Source organism: Anopheles gambiae, chromosome 3 (genome assembly GCF_943734735.2).
Source record: "Anopheles gambiae chromosome 3, idAnoGambNW_F1_1, whole genome shotgun sequence".
NCBI lineage: Eukaryota > Metazoa > Arthropoda > Insecta > Diptera > Culicidae > Anopheles > Anopheles gambiae.
The window spans coordinates 10,468,209-10,489,610 of record NC_064602.1 but is presented as its reverse complement, the minus strand read 5'-3'; the positions used below and the strand labels follow the sequence as shown (position 1 = coordinate 10,489,610).

Genomic DNA, 21,402 nt, shown 5'->3' with positions numbered 1-21,402 from the left:
TTTCTGCCATGTTTTCGCTTGCCACGGTGCACATCTTCTGGGCCGGATTCTGGCCAGGCGGCCATGTCAAGCACGCGGACAACGTGGGTGTAGAGAAACAGAGAGAGAGAGAGAGAGAGAGAGAGAGAGAGAGAGAGAGAGAGAGAGAGAGAGAGAGAGAGAGAGAGAGAGAGAGAGAGAGAGAGAGAGAGAGAGAGAGAGAGAGAGAGAGTGCACGATGCCCACGGTCGGTGTCCTAAATTTGTGCGCCGTGATGAAAATATTGCAAAGCGTTCAAATGATGCACAGGGCAACACACATTTTAAACTGAGAGATGCTTCTATGGGCAAATGATGATGATCATGGAAAGTAAAGAAAATTAGATACTAAAATGACGCAGTTTAGTATTATGACTCAAAATTATCTACAAATCTATCTAAAACTATCCAAAATTGATACAAAATTCCATTCCAACTATCATTTCTTTCGGATCTTGTGGGCCCAAATTTGGCTTCCATTTGCTGTGTGTGAGCAGGCCAATCCACGGTCAGCCACTGGCACTGCAGCGGATACCGCTTTGGTGCAGTTTCCTTCTTTCCCACCGCATCCGATGATGATTGCACAAGACCTGCACCAATGCTTGTGTGTTTCATTCTTGCCAGCCTTCGCTCTTCATCGCATCCCGCCTATACGGAATGTCCGCATGCTGAACATAGTAGGCCGTACGCGAATCTCGTTTTTTATCCTCTACTTTTCGACTGTCAGTCGTGTGAGTGTGTATTTTACAACACAAGAAAAAACCTCCTCCAACTCCATCGCATCCACGGGAGTGTACAAAATGGGATTTCAGCAAAACAACAGCAAGAAAACGTGCGTGTGTGTGTGCATGTTAAAAAATAGAGTAAAAACCATTTTAAAAAATCCTCAACAGGGGCGCCTCGTTTTCCCCCTTCCATCTCCTGAATGTTCGAAAAAGTCAGCTTTTTGGGAGTGGTGAAAAGCAAAAGTAGATATTTTTATAAATAAAACACCGTGTGTCCGGTCTCGCCCCATTCACACACACACACACAGGGGAGCGCGCGCGCACGCAATTTAGGCCGGAAACCGTACACTAGATAGATCTCAATGACCTGTGCGCCGTTGTGCGACGGCGTTGTGTGTAGCGCCGTGTAGAGTACGACGCGCCCCGGGAAGCTCCTGTTGGTTGGTAGTGGTGCCGCTCTACCCTATCGCTGGTGATGATGAATCCGCCGTCCGAGTGCCATGCGCAAACCGTTTCCGTCCTGTTGCGCATGTATGAGCGGTTGGCAGGCGGAGATGGATGCTTTCTGCGGCCCGTCGTTCGCGTTGTGTGTGCAGGCGCAGCGGGGCTTACTTTGATTGTGCTAAGAATGGAGCAGTTTGCTTGATGGCTTTTTTTCGATATTGTTTAATTTATGCTACGCGCGCTTGGAAAATAGTTTGAAGTACTCGCGGCCAAAAGAAAACACTCATCAGACCAAACCAGACCACCGATTCTCTTGTAGCACCGATCCCTCCACCGCAGGATGATCTAAATTAGATAGTGACTAAAAGGGGACGTTGTGATTTGCCCCTGCCTATCTACCCATTCTGATCTCTCAGCGACCTCTCTCTCTCTGTTATGAGCGCCACCGTTCTTTACTACATCACTCCGCTACAGATTGGAAAAGCCGCAAATACCGACATTCCAGCAGGCCCCCGGGACATTCGATTGGAAGATTCGTTTTAAAAATAGAGCCCACTGGCCCCACCGAAAAACCCCCCCACACCTAAGCGAGTGGATTATCTCCCCTGTAGCTCCAGCGGGTGGTCATACACAGAATCACAGAGCGAGAAGGAAAGAGAGGGAGAAAGTGAGAGAAAGATAATTGCCCAAAAAAAAAAAACGGGAACCGTGGCGCTACCACGTGATTCCCTATTCCCTTGCCGAAGACGCTCTCCATGCATCCATCATCCATGGTGGCCACCATCTTAGTTCTTCGTATGACGCGCATACATGACGTGTCTCGTCATGAGGTCGCCCCCGTGTATTACGGGAAAAGGAGTTTTTTGGTGTGTGTTATGGATTTAAATTTAGTAGTTAGGCACCCGGTTTTGACCGCATCACGATCAGCTATAGCTAGAGAATGAGATAGATTGAGGGAAGGGATTATGTTTTTTTTTTTGTAAAACATCTGCTGTTCCGTAGAATTCCCTAAATTGTCCATCGATGAATACGCATACTCAGCGAACATATTTAGCTGGATGGTGGACAGACATTCCGTGTTAATTAGTCCAACAACTTAGAATATCTATTTGTAGTATAAAAAATGAAAAAAACAGTGTTAATAATATGCAAGGTTTTCAGCTTACAACCTCGAAGAAGGGATAATCCTCTGTCTCTCTACCGATGGAATGGCGATATTTTACAAATTAATTACAACCAGCAAACTCCCGGAGTTTCTTGATGCGACGGCACAAGCGCGAACAATGCTGTTTTGCATTTTTGCTGTTGTTGTTCTGTGTGCATGCGCCATAAATTTCAGCTACCCAAGCGACGCCATCGCCCGTGCATCCTTCACGGATTTGGACGGTTCGCGCTGAAGTGCCCGACGGCGCAAGGATATGCGTATCCTGGGCGGCGTAAACATCTGGAAGGTTTACAGTTTCCAGTGCGCAAAAGGAAACAGCGCTTCCTTGAAAATTAAAAAAAAAAGAAGGAAAAGTAACAAAAAAGGACGATCACTCACATGGGACTCACATGCGATCACCCGGTGAGGCTGGTAAGTCTTCCGATTCGATTGTTGAGAAAGAAACAAACGAACACACATGGCAAACTGATGGTTTAAGACAACGCCAATTTGCTGACTTTGGTTGATTTCCCTTTTTTTTAGGTTCGTCCTTTTTTTCGACCATTTTAAGAACTTCGTTTGCAGCCTCCACCACCAATTTAAAAACGATGGAATTATGCAACGACTTCATCGCCTACTTCGATCGAGGAAAGGAAAACACGAGGAAAACTCTAACGTGTGCAGAACCCACACTCACACATACATAGCCGGGGAGGGGGGGTTATGTAACGGTGATCACCAATCTAAAACGATCGGTACAACGGGCGCAACCCATCACTTCCATCTGTATGAGCAGCTACGATCATGGGGAGCGGCATCCATGAGAATAGAGCGTTGGAAAAACTGCTCGCTCAACCACCTTCACCGGTTGTCGATTTTCCAATCGATACGATGAGATGGGTGGCTAGATTCTGCTGAACCACAGTTGTGTCCACACCGTCCACCATCTCTGCCACGTCTCGCTCCGCACGCGTGTTTGAATTGGCAAAATATGGTGTTCATAAATATACATCGAACGACACAGACTTTGCCTCCCGTTCCGAGAGATGGTTTTGAAAGAAAAAAGAGGGAAAGAAAACCATTTTCCTTCAGCTTCTTCATACCTCACCATTTACATGCAGCAGTTGTGTTTGTAAATTTTGGAACGGCTTCGGAAGCTTCGAGCTCGGGCAAAGTTGGTCGGTGTGCATGAGGCGCCCCCCCCCCCCCCCCTCGTGTGTAGACACGGTGCGCGTCTGCGCGCCTCTCTCTCTCTTTTCTAGTGTGGGGTATTTTTCAAAACTAAAAAAAAACGATCGAAAAAAAGGAAAAAATAAACTTGTTGGCTTATTCAATACTAACCAAGCAGTGGACGAAACTCCCCCCTATAGAGGCACAAATGAGACAAAAAACGAAGAAAGACGGCTCAGAACCTCCCAGTGCGTTCCGTAGGTTCCTAAGTGCAAAAAGCAACAGTGGGTCCAAAACGGAACGGTCAGGAAATGGAACGAACGAATGAAGATGCTTCGGTGAGCAAAGTGAGCCATGTGCGCAGGACGGTTTCCGTTGCTGGTGGTGGTAGTGCTGCTGCTGCTGGTGGCCTCTTCTGTAGAACAAGGTACAGAGGAACGAAGAACGAAGCGAAGGAAGGGCAAGAAATCCTTTTCGTTTACTCTCACACACACACAAGCACATTGCAGCGAGACGGCTTAACACGGGTGGTGGCCATTTATAGATCTTCGTCCTCAGGAGAGGGCCCCCCTCCCGAGCGCGCTGAGCCGGGCGCGCTTCATCTTGGGAGCAATAGTTAATGCATCCAGTGCATTCTGCGTTCAGTTGCCGAACTGTACGCATCGCGCGGTTGTGTCCTCACTCCGGTGTGCCCTTGTTTGCCGGTGAACGATTCTGCGGTGATCTGTACTTGAATTCTTGGAAATGGTTTCGCGTGCGTGAAATTTGCCTTGATTGGCTGCTTAAATTGCCCCCCGGGAGGATGGTTTTGCGTAGGGCTAGACAAATCATTGCCAACTAGGACCTTGTAGTGTGAAAATTGAGGAGTTTGATAGCGTTGGCCACAAGTGTGAAAATCAGCCCCCCCTTGGTAACAGAGTGTAAAAGTAGTCAGATCGAAGTAACCGATGTGAAACTGTGTGAAACTGTGCAGTGTTTCCAGCTGGGTAAGAAGCCGTTAGTTTTCGTTTTCAGACGAGGAAAAAATACATTCTGCTGCAACTGAATTTGCACCAAAAACCGTTTCAAAATGAAGATTGAACATTTTTGAGGTTAAGAGACCATGTGCACGGATGGGCTGGGGCGTTGAAGAATTTATATAACACCGTGTGGCAGCCATTGAAGCCATCCAAACCCGTGCATGAGAATGCCTGGTAACAACCAACCTGGTTCCATCTCTTGCACGATAGATCCAACGCGAAAAAGGACCTTAAGTAAGATGCATTTTTCGAGCTTAGAGTTTTATTTCTTTTTTGTACAACCATGTCACCATCGTTTGCCAGATTGTTCCGAAAACAACCGGATGCATTTTCTGTTTCTTCCAACCCTCAGCCTCCTGGTTAAACTGCAGCAGCGAAGTCTCACTGAGGGTAACGGCCCTTAACATACCACATTTGGTTGGTACACCACCCGTACCATATGTGAAGTTTGTTGGTTTTGTACATTTTTGGTTCATTTTATGATCCTCTCAAAACACAATAAGAATATGTGCGTAAAGCGTACCAGAAGAAAGCGGTTCAGAGTTTGTGCAGCAGCAGCAGCAGCTCTCCCTTTGCGCAGAATGATAAACACGTGATCGCCATACGGAGTGCATGCGGCACAATATTCCAAAGATCGTTGGCAAACCAGAACTCGGCATCTTTTTGCGTGTTTGAACATTGCTCGCGAGCAGAGACCAAGTAAAGGAATGGTCGGGTTTTTCGCAGGAGCTCGCGCGTGTGTCGTCTAAAATGTGTGTGGTTAATGTGATTCTTCTTCTAACTCCTTTCCCTTGAATGTGTCCCCTGATCCCCCCCTCCAAAAAAACGGATCCTTTAGTGTCAGACCTGACTCAGTGACGTAACGCGTGTGCGCGATCACCAACGCCGCATGATGAGCATTTGGTACAAGAAGCAAAGCTGCGAAAGTTCCATGCTTCCTTGCATTCAATAGTATGTTTGTAAAACCCTATGGAATGTAAAGAAGTATGGAGCGATTGGGCTAGTTCAGCAGGAGAGCAGGCGTTACAAAAATATAAAACCGATTATTTGCAGCCAATATTCAACCTCTATTTAATCCTAACCCGCAACCCAATTGGTTGCCAATCGTGAAATAAAAAACAAACTATTCTTTCAGCGTAAAAAGCAGCCGCAGCACGTACACAGCTTCATTCTAGCGAAGATCCTGCTATTTATAGCATATAATGCCGCCTGCGGGACAGCCCTTCACTACACCGCTGCTGTGGCTTCGTGATTTCAGCCGTCGTTAAGGCGGTACGCATCATCTCGCTTTTCTGACCGGCCGCGCAAAACGTTGCAGCAGCAGCAGCAGCAAGCAAGATTGCGTTGGACGAGAAGGACGAGTAGTTAGGCCGCCACTGAGCCGTATCGAGGAGGATGTAAAAATATCTTCAGCTCCCGAGCGCGCACACTGCGAGCAATGGACTCTGATCGAGCGCCTCTCAACGCATGCGCCTGCGTGACACGAGATCGGTGCGCTGCCTGTGCCCAGAGGGCAACGGCAGAGGGAGAGAGCATTTCGTACGTGAACGTGCCCCCGTGCTGCGGAGGCGATGGTGGTCGGAAAATCGTCGTTTTTTTTAATTTCATCAAACCTGCGCAGTATTATTTTTAGAATCCTAGGACACAAGATCGTCACTCGTCACACTCGTGCACAGATTTTGTTCTAAAAGATGTCATTTCTAGGAGCCGTTTGGGATTGCGCAGGTTTTGGGACTCATTTTACGTGGTGGGCCGGTGTAGAGCTTGGAAGATGGTCGGGACCCTCGTTTGAGATACAATTAGAGGAATTTAACGTTTGAGATACAAAAAAGGAATGTAGAAAAATAGAATTTAAAAAAAATACAAAAATGGATGTGACAATGATTTCAATGATGATGATATGATCGCAAATAGCTGTAATGTGATTTTAAGCAAGAAAAGTAATAAAGACATACTATTCAACTATAATATATGCTGAAATCTATGCAACTATGTGTTCGTGGCTATTTTGTATTTTATTAAATTAATACATTGGTGTACTTGGGGGCACCAAACCAACTTCCGTCTCATCACTTGATGGAAAATGGAATCCTTTCTAAACTAAGACACTCCATGATGAGCATATGCTGAGTCTAGAAAGTGTATACAGTATTGTACATGAACTATTAACTGTTGGTGCGCGATGGCTGAAACAAATTTTGCATCAAGAATATCTGCCCGTCCTATCCGAATGCACATTTATGCTGGTAATTGATGAAAAATGCATCTTAATACTCCAATACCCCATTCTATATGAACAATAAAACCCATATCACGTCTATCGTAGTTCAAAATGATGCTATTTACCAGTACGTTGGCTGCTCCAAAATAGCTTTTTCTCACAAAACTCCTCCGTACGGCTGGTGTTACCACGCGTTGTTAAGCAGGATGATTGTTTTACATGGTTCGATGTATTTCTCTAATATGCAGCTTAATACTAGTTGGTGCGTAACAGTTTCTCCATTTCCTTTCGCTTCTTCTCTATCAGCAGCTTGCCGTTGGTCTTGAGGGTGGTGTAGTTGTTGACATATCGCGTCTTCACCGTGGCCATCATAATAGTGACAAATTCATCGCACTGCAAGTTGAGGGCAAAAGTAATATCCGTTAGTTTTATCTTCTCTTCATCATTCAACCAATAGCACTTTCCGTCCATTACCGTTAGATGCGTCTCTGGGCGGCCAAATTTCACAAACGGACACTGTGGTGCATGCTTCCGGTGTTCGCTCCACGGATCGTCCGACTCTTCCCAACCGTCCAGCTCTTTGCCACACACGAAGCAAGCCGCTATGTCTATCTCTGTCTCCGTCCCGTGCCAATAGAAGCCGGCCTCAGCCATCTGCAAAATCGTACCCAGTTTAGCAAACGATAATCATTTTGGGTGGTTTCTTCATATCGATGCAATACGCCACCGTATATCGGCATCGTGAATGTTTACCTTCTGTATGCTGCATTGTTTATCATCGGAAAATGGCCAATGTTTAAAGCTTTTCTCGCGATCCTCTTGAAGTAAGTATATTTTAGCACTGTTGTGGGTGGATTCCATAGCGTCGGATAACACTTATTTGCAGAACGATTGAAATTATTAACAAAATAAGCTTCCGATTTTGCTAGCAAAACGATTAGGCGGTTTTCCTGCTGGAGCGTTCACAACAACTTTGACAGAAACAGGCGTTTGAACGCGATCGCCTTTTAAAATTGGCCAAGGTTGCTAAATGAAGGTACGATTCATAAATTAAGAAATTAGTGGATGTCGTAATTTGAAAACGGACTATTCCAACAATTACTTATTTCACTTAATTACTGCAACCTTAATTTTTTCCATTAATTTTCCATAACTTGCTTCATTATCCTTATTCGAACAGAAAATACAGTAATTCATATGAAATTTATACATTTCAATTTCTCTCACCCGAATCGACACGAGCCCTGCAATCGCTCCTGTACCATTTGACAGCGCTGTGTCAAATCATTAGCTGTCGCTCTACCTACCTTGGCCATCGACCTGCCCTCCCCCTAAACACCATCAATACAGTGTTGGAATATGTTGTAAATTTTGCAAACGTATGGTGGAAGGACAAAAGCAGGCGACAAAACAGTGCAAATCCCTGCTAAATACCGTGACGCACATCGCTGACCGCCCGTTCTCAGTTTCCCGCACCGGTCGGCCAATCGGAACGGGAGCAAAACTAGCAAAGTTCGATCGATCCGTCGAACCGTCAGCACCTTTGCACACCGATGCGGATGCATTGACACGGAGGAGTAATTACGCCTTTTTCTGTGATTGAGAGTTTCTCTTGAAGGCAGCGAATAAAAACACGTACAGCTGTGTTGTGCCTGTTTGTGGTGCCGTTTGCAGGAAGAACCAGGCGAAGCAATAGATCTCTTCAACCCGCTGGAACCATTGGCTCAGCGGAACCTTCCATTCCCCCCCTCCAGAAATTGGATGTTGATCAAGTGAAAAACGGCTGCTGAAATCACAGGAGTAAGTAGACCCCCACCTCTCCCCGAGGCGAGAAGGAAGGAGGGAAAAGTGAGCGTTGAAACAAAGTAGGTCTTGGAGGATGGGTAGTATGAGGCGGCAGTGCGGACTATGTACTTGGTCGTCATAATACACCGAGTGGCCTGGGCTCCATTCGCCTCAGCAGGAAGCATTTGCCTGATTGAATTACTCATGTCGATAAAATCGTTATTTGTTGTTGTTGTTTCGCCTGTGGCCTTGAAGAAAGTCACTGTGTGCAGTTTTGTGCAAAGGAAAATGTGAGGGGTGGAGGTGGGCGGAGAATGAAGGAGAAGCAAGAAAAACAACAAACGGTGTGAATATTTTCACACAGAAAAATACTTCTACTGCCCAGTAGAAAGCTGCAATTAACTACCGCGTACGTATTGGTGGATGATACATACACACAAAGGCGCGCCACCCACCATCACCACCCTCTGCCACTCTCTTCCGGGAATGGGGGAGGCGGTAATGGTGGTGGTGCTATCATTATCGCCACAATTGTTTGGTCATTAGAAAATTGTGCTGAAATGCCTTTTTTGTTGCGTTATGCGTTATCATATTCCGTTTCTGTGTGTGGTGCGTGTTGAAAATATCGCCATCCTCTTACTCATCGTAGAGTGCGTAGACAAACAAAGCAAGCCAAGAGTAAGCGAGATTTGAATGGCGCTCAGAACGAATGATAAACGATATATCACATGCTGCAACGACCCACGACGCCATCTGCCTTCAACTATTGGCTCATCCATCGGAATGATGGTCTGCAATATTGAGCGCCGTCCCAAACAAAACTGAATTAACCGATAGAAGAAAGTGCGCCCACTCTGGTCCTGGTGCCCACTCTGGTCCTGGTGTGGCCTCTGCCCCGTGTTTCATTTGTGCCCATTTTCATAAGCAGCACACACTATTTAGAACTGGCTGGCATGTACCACACACAACAAAGGGGAGCCTTATCAGTAGAATGCAAATTCGCCACGGCACCGGATGTGTGTGGTGGAACAATTTTACGTTCTGTATAGAAACAGAAAGGTAAAACTATGAATGAGAAGGGAGGGAGGAGCACAGTACGCAGTACTTGCTCGAAACCAAACCGGCCGCGGATCAGAATATTCCCACCGGTTGAAACGTTAGCTTGGTTTCTGTCGCCTTACCACGCACCAGTTGCACTAACTTTAGCAAACTTTTAAGTAAAACATACTCACAATTTGCTCAAAAAGTCCCCTCAATATGAGCTTCATCAGTAATGTATCACGAAAGCTTTACGATGGTTTCGATCAAACCTACGAGAAAAGTAAATTAATTAATGAAACAGTTTGAAATTTTCCATTGATTTTGAAATACATGTATAATACCTTTCCTCTTCCTCTCTTCCCTCTTTTCCAGTATTCATCATGTCGGCCGGACCGTATAATTATTCGTATATCTTCAAGTACATCATAATCGGCGATATGGGAGTCGGCAAAAGCTGCCTGCTGCATCAGTTCACAGAGAAGAAGTGTACGTAGAGTGAAAGAGGTGAAACAGTGCGCCCCTGTGATGCGTGAACTAATGTTGCCATTTTGCATTACCCACAGTTATGGCCAGCTGTCCGCATACGATCGGTGTCGAGTTCGGGACGCGCATCATCGAGGTTGATAAGCAAAAAATTAAGCTGCAAATATGGGACACGGCCGGGCAGGAGCGGTTCCGGGCGGTGACACGATCGTACTACCGTGGTGCTGCCGGTGCACTGATGGTTTATGACATTACGCGACGGTAGGTCTTGTTCGGGCATTGTCTATAAAGCAAAAATTAGCACTACGAGACACAATTTGCGCAATCGTTGCAGGTCAACCTACAATCACCTGTCCAGCTGGCTGACCGATACGCGCAATCTAACGAATCCCAGCACTGTGATATTTCTCATCGGCAACAAATCGGACCTCGAAAGTACCCGCGAGGTGACGTACGAGGAGGCGAAAAACTTTGCCGACGAGCATGGCCTGCTGTTTGCGGAAGCGAGCGCAATGACGTAAGTGTGTGTGTGTGCGCATTTCACGGCGTACACAGTTCGCGTACGGTGCGCAGTTGACCAAATAATCCATTATACACGTGTCTCATGCAGTGGCCAAAACGTGGAGGAAGCATTTCTAGAAACGGCCCGAAAGATCTACCAAAGCATCAAGGACGGGCGGCTCGATCTGAACTCGTCCGAAACGGGCGTGCAGCATAAGCCGGCCCAACCCGGCCGAACCACGCTCAGCAACGATGCACAGACGAACAAGGAAAATTGCTCCTGCTAGGAGGTACATCGGGAGTTCCATTGCCGGGTTGGCGCGGGTGCGTGTGTGAGTGGCAACGATTTTTACCCCGTTTCACAGAGCGGGAAGTGAGTGAAGGAGGAACCTACCGTTCGAAACGAAACTACAAGTTGCGTTTCGTGTTAGGGCAAAGTGTCTGTGTGTGTGTGCTTCTTCAAGCAAGCATATAATTAGGACCCTTAATGCGAAATTGCGCCAAACGATTTTTTTCTTCTATAGTTTGAAGCAAATTCTAAAGATAAACCCAGAAACCCCGCTTCCAGTTCCAGTAATTTGTGAGATCGAGTTTGATAGGCCTACGGCAATTTTTCGTTTGTTACTATTCCATACACATCCCTGCCCTGCAATGCTAGGCTCTGCAACATTCGAAACAGAATATCTTTAACCTTTCCCTGCAATTTTTGTTAAGTTAATTTGTTGTTAATAGTTTACTGATTGTGAAGATCAAACGAGCAGCAGCAGGAACGGAACGAACCGCTTCAAACAACTAGCGTGTGTTGTAGGTACTCTACTGCTAACCCCCAGGCACGGCGGAGAGCCGATTTTTAAGTGATGAAAGGATTAAGTATACCCAATTTAGTTGATCGATAAGAAATGTATTTTATTGTACGCAAATATAGTAAGCAAAAGGGAGTTTTATTTATGTTTCCCCGCAGTTTTAGCTGGTTTTTGTTTTACTTTTATTTTCGTTCCTTTTTTTGTTGATCCTATAGTTCCCAAAAAATACAGAACTTGTAATGTTCCATGTACCAGGATTCTGTGCAATGTAAGCCACAGAGCAATCTCTAATCCATAGGCGTATTCGTATCGGTGGAACATAACCCCTTCAACACATGATTGTTAATAATTAACCAAAACCTTTGTATTGTGGCGTTTGGAAGGGAGAAATCTATAATGCATAGGGAACAGGGCACGATGCAAACGTGTGCGGTTCATTATGAGAAGTCGAACAAATATATGCAATGATAATGATGCTTAATCATTATATGACACAACTTAATATGTGTGTGCGTGTGTGTGTGTGTATCTTACCAACATCACACTCACTCACCTAGCCCAGGGGTTTATGAAAAAAAGAAGGAAAATTCAGACAGATATAAAGGATAAGGTAGACAAATTGAATTCCTTTTTAACATTCTATTGAAATTCCCCAACCATCGCTATTAAAACGATGATCGTATTTTGAGTACAAACAAAAACAAAAGGCGAACAAATCAACCAAACATATGAAAATAGCGAAATTGTGCATCACATCACAGGCAGCAGCAGTGCGTTTTTTTGGCAGTAGAATTCAATGCAAAACAGAAAAATAATGATATTCCAACTCTAACGACCCAGTGTATAGCTCTTCTGTGTAATCTTCCTTTCGGTGCCTGCATGCAGGCAGCATTTACCGCCGAAAACTATACCTGTCTCTTATGCAAATGCAGCAAATTTTAATATCCGCTGAGTTTTACTGTTAAAAAACTAAATTTTCAAACAAATCACAATGTTATTGAAACACTTTAAAAATGAGACAATTTAAACAAAATGCAAAAAAACGAGATGAATTAAAAAAGAATAATATAATCCTTTTGGCAAAGTGAGAGACAAACGAGTTAAATTGAACATATTTGAGCACAGTGAAGAGTAAAATTTCAACAACAACAAAACACACAGTGCGCAGAACGAAGTATATCGTTCATGCATTTCGAATATTATGTAGCAAAATTTCTAAAAACAAAACAAAAAACACTCACAACTAGTTCTTTCTACAGCCCCTTATCGGTAGAATAACATTGCAATGGAAAGTTTAGCGGAATGGCGGTTTAACATTGGCCGAGTAGTTAGTTATAGTTGGTAGTGTTTGGTACCACCAGCCAGTCAGCTTGCAACGACACCACGACACGAACGAAAAGAAGAAGAAGAAGAAAAAACTGTACGATCACCACCACCTAAAACCAGTGTAATTACTGATTAATGATTGGTTAGGTTGAGCTATGGATTCAAACATCACTAGTAACATAGAAACTCCTGTAGTAGGTAACTAGTGATCGGTGAAAAGTGGTGCGGCGGTATGTGTGTATGTGTGTATGTACACGTTGGCATGACGATCGACGATCAATATAACAGAAACTAATGTCGTATATTTCTATTTTTGTTTTTTGGTACCACAAAATATGGGTTTAGAAAGAAATTCTAAAAGTATTCTTTCATGGGTGATGTGGGTGAAATATCGGTCATTTCTTCACAAGTATTATGTTTCTTTTTCTTTTATTATTGCAATTCTTCATGTGCAGTACGGTATTGTGTGAGAGAAATAGATACCTGGGCTCGTATGTGTGTGTGTGTGTGTGTGGTGCGATCGGGACACCGATCCAGCCGAAAGTTTCGTTAATACTTTTTAATTGCGTTTTATTACCTGTTTCATCCCAATGCTCTTCTTCGCCGACCGTAAAAGAGAGAGAGAGAGAGAGCGGAATGTTTCTGTTTTTGAATGTAACGAAACCAACAAAAAAAGGTTTTACCGGTCGATCAGTTCCTCCGAAATTGTGTACAAGCTTATTAAGACTTATGTTATACCACGGTATTAGCGCCCGGGTTTAGTCCGATTCAGAAGCGAATCGAACTCCGCTCGGCGCCTTTACATGCGCTTCGTGGCTGTATAAATGCTACCTTGGGCGCGATACGGTACTTGATTTCTAGACATAGTAAATTAGTTTTCAATATTTAGCAGTTCATTTTTCTTATTTTTTTTTTTAGCTGAAGAACTTTCTCCCAAACGATCGCTGCGATAGGCCGCGTAAAAGTGGATAAAACGGGACGATTTTTTTTGTGCAAAGTCGTTAAATCGTGTACCACAACAGCTTGAATAAATATATGGTTATGCTTTCGAAAGATCGTGATCGTCGCGTGTCTGTGGAATGAGTTTTTTTTTTCAATAAAAAAAGGGATTAAATAGGAAAGAGCTAAAACGATAGTGTGGCACCACAAACTCGCCCTCGATGCCTTCCCGCTTTTTCTAACCGACTCGACTAAAATGTGGTGTTACAATTTGTTTTCTGTATATCCTTTCCGTATTTGCCCGTCCAAGAGCTACCTGTCGTGGGCCCGCACACACACACACACACACACGTAATTGATTGTTTTTTGTTATACTATTTCCAACAAATACTAGCCAACAACAATTTGTGGAATGTGGGGTTTTCTATCCTCGCCACTACCTAGCCCGCCGTTCGCACGGTTCTATCACACACGGTCAAAAAGAAGGATCCTGTTAAACGATACACATATACACATGCCACTACAAAGAGAGCACACACACACAGATTTTGGGGAGAATTTGTGAGCATTGTTTGCCTCCTAGCTGCAGTGTAGTAACAGGGGGTTTCAGGGGTTCTCATACTTGTGAGATACTTTCATGACACTTTGTAACACGAAATGAACGAAATGAACAAATCCAATAGGATTTTCCAATGAATCTGGCCATAGAGTCCAATTCCCATCTTATAAAGTTAATTTCCTATCAGAAATAGTCATGCAAGTATCCCACAGCTATCAGAACACCCCTGAAAAGCCCTGTAATGGCGCTAGGCTTAAGGTTGCATTGTTGCATTGTAATAAAAGCACCCGGAGCACAGTACTCCAATAATACCCAGAACAGAACACATCGAGAGGAAAAAGGATAACGCCGCAATAAACGCTATACACACTAAACAGGTGTCTGTACTAATATGTATCCTTGTCCCTTTTCCCCGCATCTTATTGGAGGCATTTCCATTGCACAAATAGTTCTGGCTGCGGCCAAGGGGCAATGATAGGGATTGAAGGATGAGACAAGGGACGCTACACTTTGCTATTATAATTGGATCGAGTTCTATCTATATCTACAGGCTTTCGTGTTGTAATATAGGCTTTTTCTGCTCGGGAGAGGCGTGTCTAATATCTTCGGCCGTTACTACTCTGTCCTTCTGTACCTTCTTTGTAAATAGCTCTATGCGCGAATGCAGTGTCTGGGCGTGCAATCATGCTATCAGTTGCTCAAACTTTAACTTTTGCTTTTCTTTTTGGTATAGGTAATGACTTCCCTACTGCAAGTGCCAGTGGAAGTGTTCGGTGGATATAGCGAGTGTAGTAGTAGTAGCAGTAATGGTAGTAGTAGAAGCGTACAGGCAGTTGAAGAAGGGTGCTTGGTTGTTTGGTTGTAATCTATAAATACCGGGCATATTAATTATTGAACTGTTTGATTAACTGGCTAATAATGTGTTCGCTTTTCCCCCCGTTTTAAGCTGCCTCCCGTGTACGCTTGAGTTTGTATTGGAGATTTTAAGCCGTTTTTAGGAACCATCCGCGCTTCCATTTAAGGTGTTCCGTTCGCTTCTTTTACCCTCTTCTAACTCAAACGGCTGAAAACGGTTCAAATATACTCATAGAATCGTTTACGATAGTGTTCTTTGTTTGCTTGTTGTTGCATTAAGTGTATCTCTAATTAAAATATCACGATCTCCATCCACTCTTCCCGCGTAGAATTGAACGCATGCTATTGCCTTATCCCATAACCTTTGGGGAAAATAAAACCAAGCACTTAAATAAATTGAACAAACGAAATAATCCTTTTCTAGTAGGGGTAAAGAGAGATAATAAGTTCGATAAAAAAGACTAAAATAATACATATGTGTGTAAATGCCAGCATCCCTGTACACGTGGAACATCATTCGGTGACTATTCGCTAGCAAATTCAGTCAACTATCTACCGTCTAATGGGGATAGTTCTGAACTCATCCGATGCTATGCTTCGTTCGGTTAGCCTAATCTTAACTGAAATCTCACTGTAACAAGTCTTGTAAAACATTTCCTCTTTCTCTACTACTACCAAACCCAGAGAGGTATATATGTATAAAAGGAACACACACACGAAAAAAAGTTGTTTTTAAATCGAAATATGTAAACCATCTTACCCTCCATGCACGCGAATTACGTGACGAGCGTTAAATCACCGCCAGTGTTTCTTCGGGCCGAGCTAACCTCCGGTGCGGATGCTTTCCGTGCCAGTGCATCCGTAACGCTACCACCGCCCAGGCTCCCGTGGTAGCTGTTTGCCATCATCGACATCGAAAGACCGGCGGAGCCTTTGCCGGCACTGCTGATGCTGCTGCTGCTCGCCATTAGTTGCTGCTGGTACATCCGCCGATACTCGGCGTACATCTGGCGGGCTTGATTAAGCACACGCGTCACGTTGTGCTTGCGCACCATCTTGTCGAAGTGCATCGCCATCTCGTTGTAGTCCATGCCCGTCTTCATGATGTAGTCGCGATGCTGCAGCAGTATCGTTAGGCAAAGGAACATCAGGAACGGATTGCCTCCGCCGAACTCTTGCGGTGGTGGAAGTACACCCGCCACCTTCATGCTTGGGAGCGTGCTGCTCGGAATGGTACCGGCGCTGGCGGTTGCTGCTGTTAGAATGGGGCCACCAGCACTACTACCACCAGCCTCACCAAAGTTCACATCGAGCGGGCTCGGTTCCAGCGGAAGGGAGGTGATCATTGTCGGTGAAGCTAGCGGTTGCCTCGATACGATATCTTCCCGATTGGAGGCGACATCGCTAACGCTAGGCATACCAGTTACAACGGATGCTTCGGTGCCCTCTTCCAGCAGCTCTCCCTCACCATCGTCCACGGGTCGGTGAAGCAGCGCCGTCGGACGATTATCGATCGCGCTTGAGGCCGCATCGAAGAAGGGATTGTTGGGGTGGAATTTAAACTTAACGGCTGCCGGCGATCGTGAGAGCGGCGAGTCGTCCGAAGAGTCCGAAGAGTCGGGCAGAATCATTGAGTTTCGAGCCGAGCCCGGCACGGACCGGTCGCCATTTTTCCGCACCAACCGTATCGGCGTGACGGATTTCTTTCCCAGCGTTGTTTCTTCGATAATTTCCCCATCGTACTCCAGCTCCGGATGTTCGTCCGGGGTGGTAGCGGTGCGCTGCTGTATCTGCGTCACCTCGCCGGTTATCATACCGCCCGATACCGGGCTTACCGGTTCGCCATCATCACCACACTCCTGGTGCAGCGGGTTTTCCCACACAAATACATCGCTGCTGACGTTTGCGCTGGACGTGCTGATTCGTTTGCTGTCGCGATTTTCGCTCACCACACTGCCCGTCGCACCGCCCGTCCCCGTGCGCCGGCGGCCCGGCTTTTCCCGGTACCGCACGACCTCGCGGTCTTCTCGCGTTTCCTCCGCTCCCGCCTGCTCGAGCGGAGAACGATCACAGATTTCGTCAATTGATTCAATTTCCATCGTTGCGGCAAGCGTTCGCGGCAGGCTGCCATTATTGTCGAGCTTGCTGTATGCGATGGTAGTGGAGGCAGTTGCAGCCGCCACGCCAAGTGGAAGCATCCGTCGGCCGTCGGAGTACGGCACCATGGAGTCGCCGCTTTCGGGCGGCGTTTCCAGATCGAGGCAACTGTTAAGCGTGTAGAAGCGCTGCTGCTTGCTGTGGAAATCCGTACCCAACACATGCCGATCGAGGTTTTCCAGCTCCATGCGCAATTCTCGTGTCATGGACGTGGTCATTGGGAAGTATTCCTGCGAATCGTCCGGACTGCTACCGTCCCCAACCGGCGCAACAGCTACGGTACCAGCGCTCGCCACAAACAACTCCACCGGCCGATGAACTGCCGGCGCAATGCTCGCGTGCTCCGTCCCCACGTCCTCGTTTGCTGCCGGTTGCTCCTGTTCCTCCCGCCGGATGTGAATCGGCGACACGGAGGCAGAGCTATCGTCCACAATAAAGCTGCTATTGTCGCTGGAGCGTGAAAGCGCCGTCGTTGTGGCCATCGAGTCCATCCCCACGCCGACACTCGTCGCGGACGAGTCGGAATCATCGAACGACGATTTGGTCAGCTTGATAACGGGCTTCGGTTTCAGCTCGTTGTACTCGATCGTTTCGGTCGAATCGTCCCGGGACACTTCGCTCGTCACACCGCCACCGGTCGTCGTCGTCGTGTAGCTGCTGGTCGTTGAGTCCAGCGAGCAGCTGTTGTTTGCATTGCTTCCCACGACGCTCGCGTTCGTGAGCATCTTTTTCGTCACCAGCCGATCGCTGATGCGGCTCTTGTTCATGGCGGCAAAGTTAAGGAACTCGTTGAAATTTTTCACCAGCTTCGGTTTCGATTTTTCCACCTGATTGCTCCCGGCTCGACCCGGGGCTCCCTCGCCACCTCCTCCCTCGATGCTGTGCGCTTTGTCCAGCGAGGCAAAGATGCCTTTCCGACTTGCCGCAAGCTTTTCCTTCAGATCGTGAAAATGACCCACACCTCCCGTTCCACCGCCACCACCACCGCCCGCAGCCGTGAAGTGTTTCTTTTGATTGCTTAATTGGCGGGCGATCATTTTGCCCGTTGCGGCCGACGTTGAGAAAAGGCTCCGGCTGCGTCCTATCACTGGCGAGTTTCGCACACTACTAGCCGCACTGCTGCTGTTTGTGCCGGGTGTTGAGGATTCTGGTTTGAATTCTGTCACCACTTCCGCCGCGGGGCGGTCCAACTCTTCCGCCGGCGGTTCTGGCGCCGACACGCTTTCCATTGACCCATCGATGAAGGGATTCGTTTTGCTGCTGTTCGCTTTTAGCTGATGCTGCGGCGAATGGAACACACTGTCCTCCACGTCGGTCGCATTATCGTCCTCACCCTGGTCCAGCGAGTGGGCCATTTCGAATCCCTCCTGAATATTATCATCGTCCCCGACGCTGCGGACGATTTTCCTCTGCTTCACCAGCGCAATCTTCGCCTCGTCCAGGCTCTGGTGAACCTTCTGCACGTGGCCCACCTTGGTGGAGTAAATGTTTTCGCGCGTAATGTTCTCGTCCAGGCTAAGGTTGAGCCGGCGCGATGCATCCAGACGCCCCCCCACACCAACGCCACCGTACCGATCGTACCGGCTCGACGGATTGGCGAGCGGGTTCGTCGAGGTGCAGCAGGAAGAGCTGAGCGAAAGTGCCGAACTTTGCCGCCGGAGGGCGCACACCTTCGTGTAGGGGTTTTCGCGCGGCGTTCGCAACATCACCGACGGGCTTTGGCTGGGCGGTGGATGCACGCTCTCGTCCGACGGTGCCGGCGGCTCGTACTCCCGCTCGTACAGTGCCAGCTCGCCCTTCGGTGCCATCGGTGGCAGCGAGCTCCACAGCACCTCCAGCATGCGCAGCGCATCGTCGAACGCAAACTCGCGCTTCATCTCCAGCAGCAGCCAGCGGTAGCAGAACAGCAAATCGTCCGCCTGGTGGTGCTTCAGGTAGGCGAAAAAGTCCGGATCGTAGTACTGCAGCGCTTCGGACAGGTGGGCAAACTTGAGCGTCATCGCGATCCCGTCCAGCATAAAGTTACAGCTCAACCGCTCCATGATGGCGCAGAAGCAGATGTAGGCCTGCGCCTCGTCGCCCATCGTTACGAGCAGCGGCGAGGCAATGTCCGACATGCCCTGGCAGTAGCTGACCGCCGGATGGTTCAGCGCATACGTCGTGAGCACATTGAACAGTGCGGCAATGTTTTGATTGTCGTCACTGCCAGCGTAGAATGGATGCAGCCGATCGGTGCGAAGGACGTCCTTCCGCACCATGCTTGTAACGTACGCCAGCTCGCCGACAATGTTGCCGCGCTGCATCGTGCTGCGCCACACATCACGCAATCGAAAATATTCCGCTAAATTGAATGGCAAAAAAGAGCGAAAACGGAAAGGTTATAGAACAATCAACGGTCGCATACCAAATGAAGTGCTACTAATTTCAATCACCGCGCTTCAGCAACCGACATGCATTATTCACGTTTCAAAAACGAAGCATTTTTGCAGGTGAATGGTTCCGAAAGGTAAACAATAAAATGAATGAAGCGATGTTTGACCTCGCGCACCAAAAACCGACCGATGCACATTGCACATACCTGACTTCCTTTTCATGTACTCCATCCGCTCCCTGCCGGTCATGCCGTCGGGGTACACGTTCAGTATGTGTTTCCACACGACACGTCTCAGGCTGGGGTCGATTCCACCGAGATAGATCACCTTGCGCAACTGTTCGGGGGCCAATATTTGACCTACCGAATCTTGCAGCTTACGAAACTCGGCATCCGACAGCGGTGGCCTGATCGGTTGCGTTAGCAACGGATCCTCAACCAGATTGAACGCTCGCTGTACCATGGAGAACGTTTTCTCCATCTGGTTCATGATCAGGCCGGGCAGCTTGTTCTGCACGTACTTGTGGCCAGCACCGATCGACTGCTGCAGGGAGACGAGCTCGCGCGGTATGCTCGGACCCCCGCCCGTACTATTGCCGTCCCATTCCGAAGCCTCCGAGAAGGGTTTAATGTCGACGCGAAGATTCAGGCACGGTTCACTTTTACTGGCAATCGACTGATTGTGGGCCCGCAGGAAGGCGGCCTCCAGATCCCAGTCGGACAGTACGACGAGATAGCTTTCCTGTCCGTTCGCTTCGATCACCTTGTAGCTGATGCCGAAATCGGTTTTCAAATCGAACGCTTTGGCCAGCAGCGAGTACAGCACCTCGAGGTTGGTAATCTGCGGATCGACGCTGAACTTCCTCGTTTCCGATGGAACGTTTTTCTCACATTTCTGTAGGAGAAAGACACACATTATTTAAGCGAACGGTGACCATGGATGGATGTTTTTTTTTCTGTGCTCGGCTCGCTTTTTTAATTACCTTCACTTTCACCCGAACCGCTTCACGGCTGTGACCATACATTCCGGACATTTTCGAATGCGTGCGTGCGAGGTTACTGACAAGGACGAGATACGCGCAAGACGCTGTTTTCTGCTCGATTAAGGCCTGACTGCAGAGGAGGTCACCAGAAGGGGGTAGGTCGTCTTGAGATGGTGTTCACATTAGAGGAGCTTTTTTTTGTTACAACTGTGGCCTATTTCCCGTGCCTAAAGGTGTCCGAATCTCTGCCGGATCAGTGCTACACCACCAAACACCACAAACCACTTTATGTTTGCATTTTCCTAAGCACCGTTGTGGCCCCGACGACAGCTCTACGAATGTTGCACGATCCTGCGATGGGTGTCCTGTATTATCCTGCCCGCCGAAGGCACTGCAAGGGGGTCACACATTGCAGAAGCACCATACGGTCGCAGGCAGGTGGATGTAGTGTTGCCGCAGTCCACCGAACCAACCGAGAAAACTGAGCAGATGGGCGGGCTTGAAACAACGAATCCAGCGTTTCCGTCTGTTTTCTGGTCCTTTTTTTGGTTTTCCCTGCTGGTGGTTGTGATAAACTAGTTTTCCTCTTTGTTGACACTTTGACACATTTGACATATTGCATATGGTTTCCCAAGGTGGCTACAGAAAGGTAAGTGGCTGGTAAAGATGTGGGATGAGCTTATGGCCATCGAGTACATTCGTTTTTCTATCTGCAAATATAATTGTAGGCTAAATAAACGATTTATTCAATCACAGAAACAATAGTTATCCCTTTTTGTAGAAGAAGCATGCAAATTTAATCTTCATCAGCATTTTGTTAAGCACGTGTAGATGCTGCGTCAGAATGAACCAACTGAAA

At 47.1% G+C, this 21,402-nt stretch overlaps 3 protein-coding genes and 1 long non-coding RNA gene across 4 annotated transcripts; 2 read left to right on the top strand and 2 right to left on the bottom strand.

The window, feature by feature from the left end:
* The first annotated feature begins 4,655 nt into the window (after nucleotides 1–4,655).
* On the top strand, nucleotides 4,656–6,508 carry LOC133393379 (uncharacterized). Its single transcript, XR_009766135.1, has 2 exons — nucleotides 4,656–6,058; nucleotides 6,141–6,508. It is a non-coding gene; the product is annotated as an uncharacterized LOC133393379 (long non-coding RNA).
* Nucleotides 6,509–6,515: 7 nt separating this feature from the next.
* LOC1277557 (baculoviral IAP repeat-containing protein 5) lies at nucleotides 6,516–10,038 on the bottom strand. Its single transcript, XM_061658155.1, has 5 exons — nucleotides 9,908–10,038; nucleotides 9,758–9,835; nucleotides 7,494–7,766; nucleotides 7,215–7,394; nucleotides 6,516–7,133 (listed from the first exon to the last, which is right to left on the bottom strand). The coding sequence occupies exons 3-5, from the start codon at nucleotides 7,599–7,601 to the stop codon at nucleotides 6,996–6,998; spliced, it is 426 nt and encodes a 141-aa protein (XP_061514139.1). The 5' UTR covers nucleotides 7,602–7,766; nucleotides 9,758–9,835; nucleotides 9,908–10,038; the 3' UTR covers nucleotides 6,516–6,995.
* LOC1277558 (ras-related protein Rab-14) lies at nucleotides 8,051–11,516 on the top strand. Its single transcript, XM_555021.4, has 5 exons — nucleotides 8,051–9,846; nucleotides 9,939–10,052; nucleotides 10,130–10,310; nucleotides 10,384–10,566; nucleotides 10,660–11,516. Exons 1-5 carry the CDS (start codon nucleotides 9,783–9,785, stop codon nucleotides 10,835–10,837), a joined length of 720 nt encoding a protein of 239 aa, XP_555021.4. The 5' UTR covers nucleotides 8,051–9,782; the 3' UTR covers nucleotides 10,838–11,516.
* On the bottom strand, nucleotides 11,092–21,222 carry LOC1277559 (uncharacterized). Its single transcript, XM_061658154.1, has 3 exons — nucleotides 20,544–21,222; nucleotides 19,768–20,455; nucleotides 11,092–19,530 (listed from the first exon to the last, which is right to left on the bottom strand). Exons 1-3 carry the CDS (start codon nucleotides 20,592–20,594, stop codon nucleotides 15,809–15,811), a joined length of 4,461 nt encoding a protein of 1,486 aa, XP_061514138.1. The 5' UTR covers nucleotides 20,595–21,222; the 3' UTR covers nucleotides 11,092–15,808.
* Nucleotides 21,223–21,402: the final 180 nt, after the last annotated feature.

Bases quoted from the DNA above. Each gene is read 5' to 3' on its own strand.
- LOC1277557 (XM_061658155.1), bottom strand. From the start codon at position 7,601: ATGGAATCCACCCACAACAGTGCTAAAATATACTTACTTCAAGAGGAT. The intron at 7,395-7,493 runs GTAAACATTCAC...ACGATTTTGCAG, and splicing joins AACAATGCAGCATACAGAAG to ATGGCTGAGGCCGGCTTCTA. The intron at 7,134-7,214 runs GTAATGGACGGA...CTCAACTTGCAG, and splicing joins GCCCAGAGACGCATCTAACG to TGCGATGAATTTGTCACTAT.
- LOC1277558 (XM_555021.4), top strand. From the start codon at position 9,783: ATGAGCTTCATCAGTAATGTATCACGAAAGCTTTACGATGGTTTCGAT. The intron at 10,053-10,129 runs GTACGTAGAGTG...CATTACCCACAG, and splicing joins TCAGTTCACAGAGAAGAAGT to TTATGGCCAGCTGTCCGCAT. The intron at 10,567-10,659 runs GTAAGTGTGTGT...TGTCTCATGCAG, and splicing joins GCGGAAGCGAGCGCAATGAC to TGGCCAAAACGTGGAGGAAG.
- LOC1277559 (XM_061658154.1), bottom strand. From the start codon at position 20,594: ATGTCCGGAATGTATGGTCACAGCCGTGAAGCGGTTCGGGTGAAAGTG. The intron at 20,456-20,543 runs GTAATTAAAAAA...TTTCTCCTACAG, and splicing joins CGGTTCGGGTGAAAGTGAAG to AAATGTGAGAAAAACGTTCC. The intron at 19,531-19,767 runs GTATGTGCAATG...CATTCAATTTAG, and splicing joins GTACATGAAAAGGAAGTCAG to CGGAATATTTTCGATTGCGT.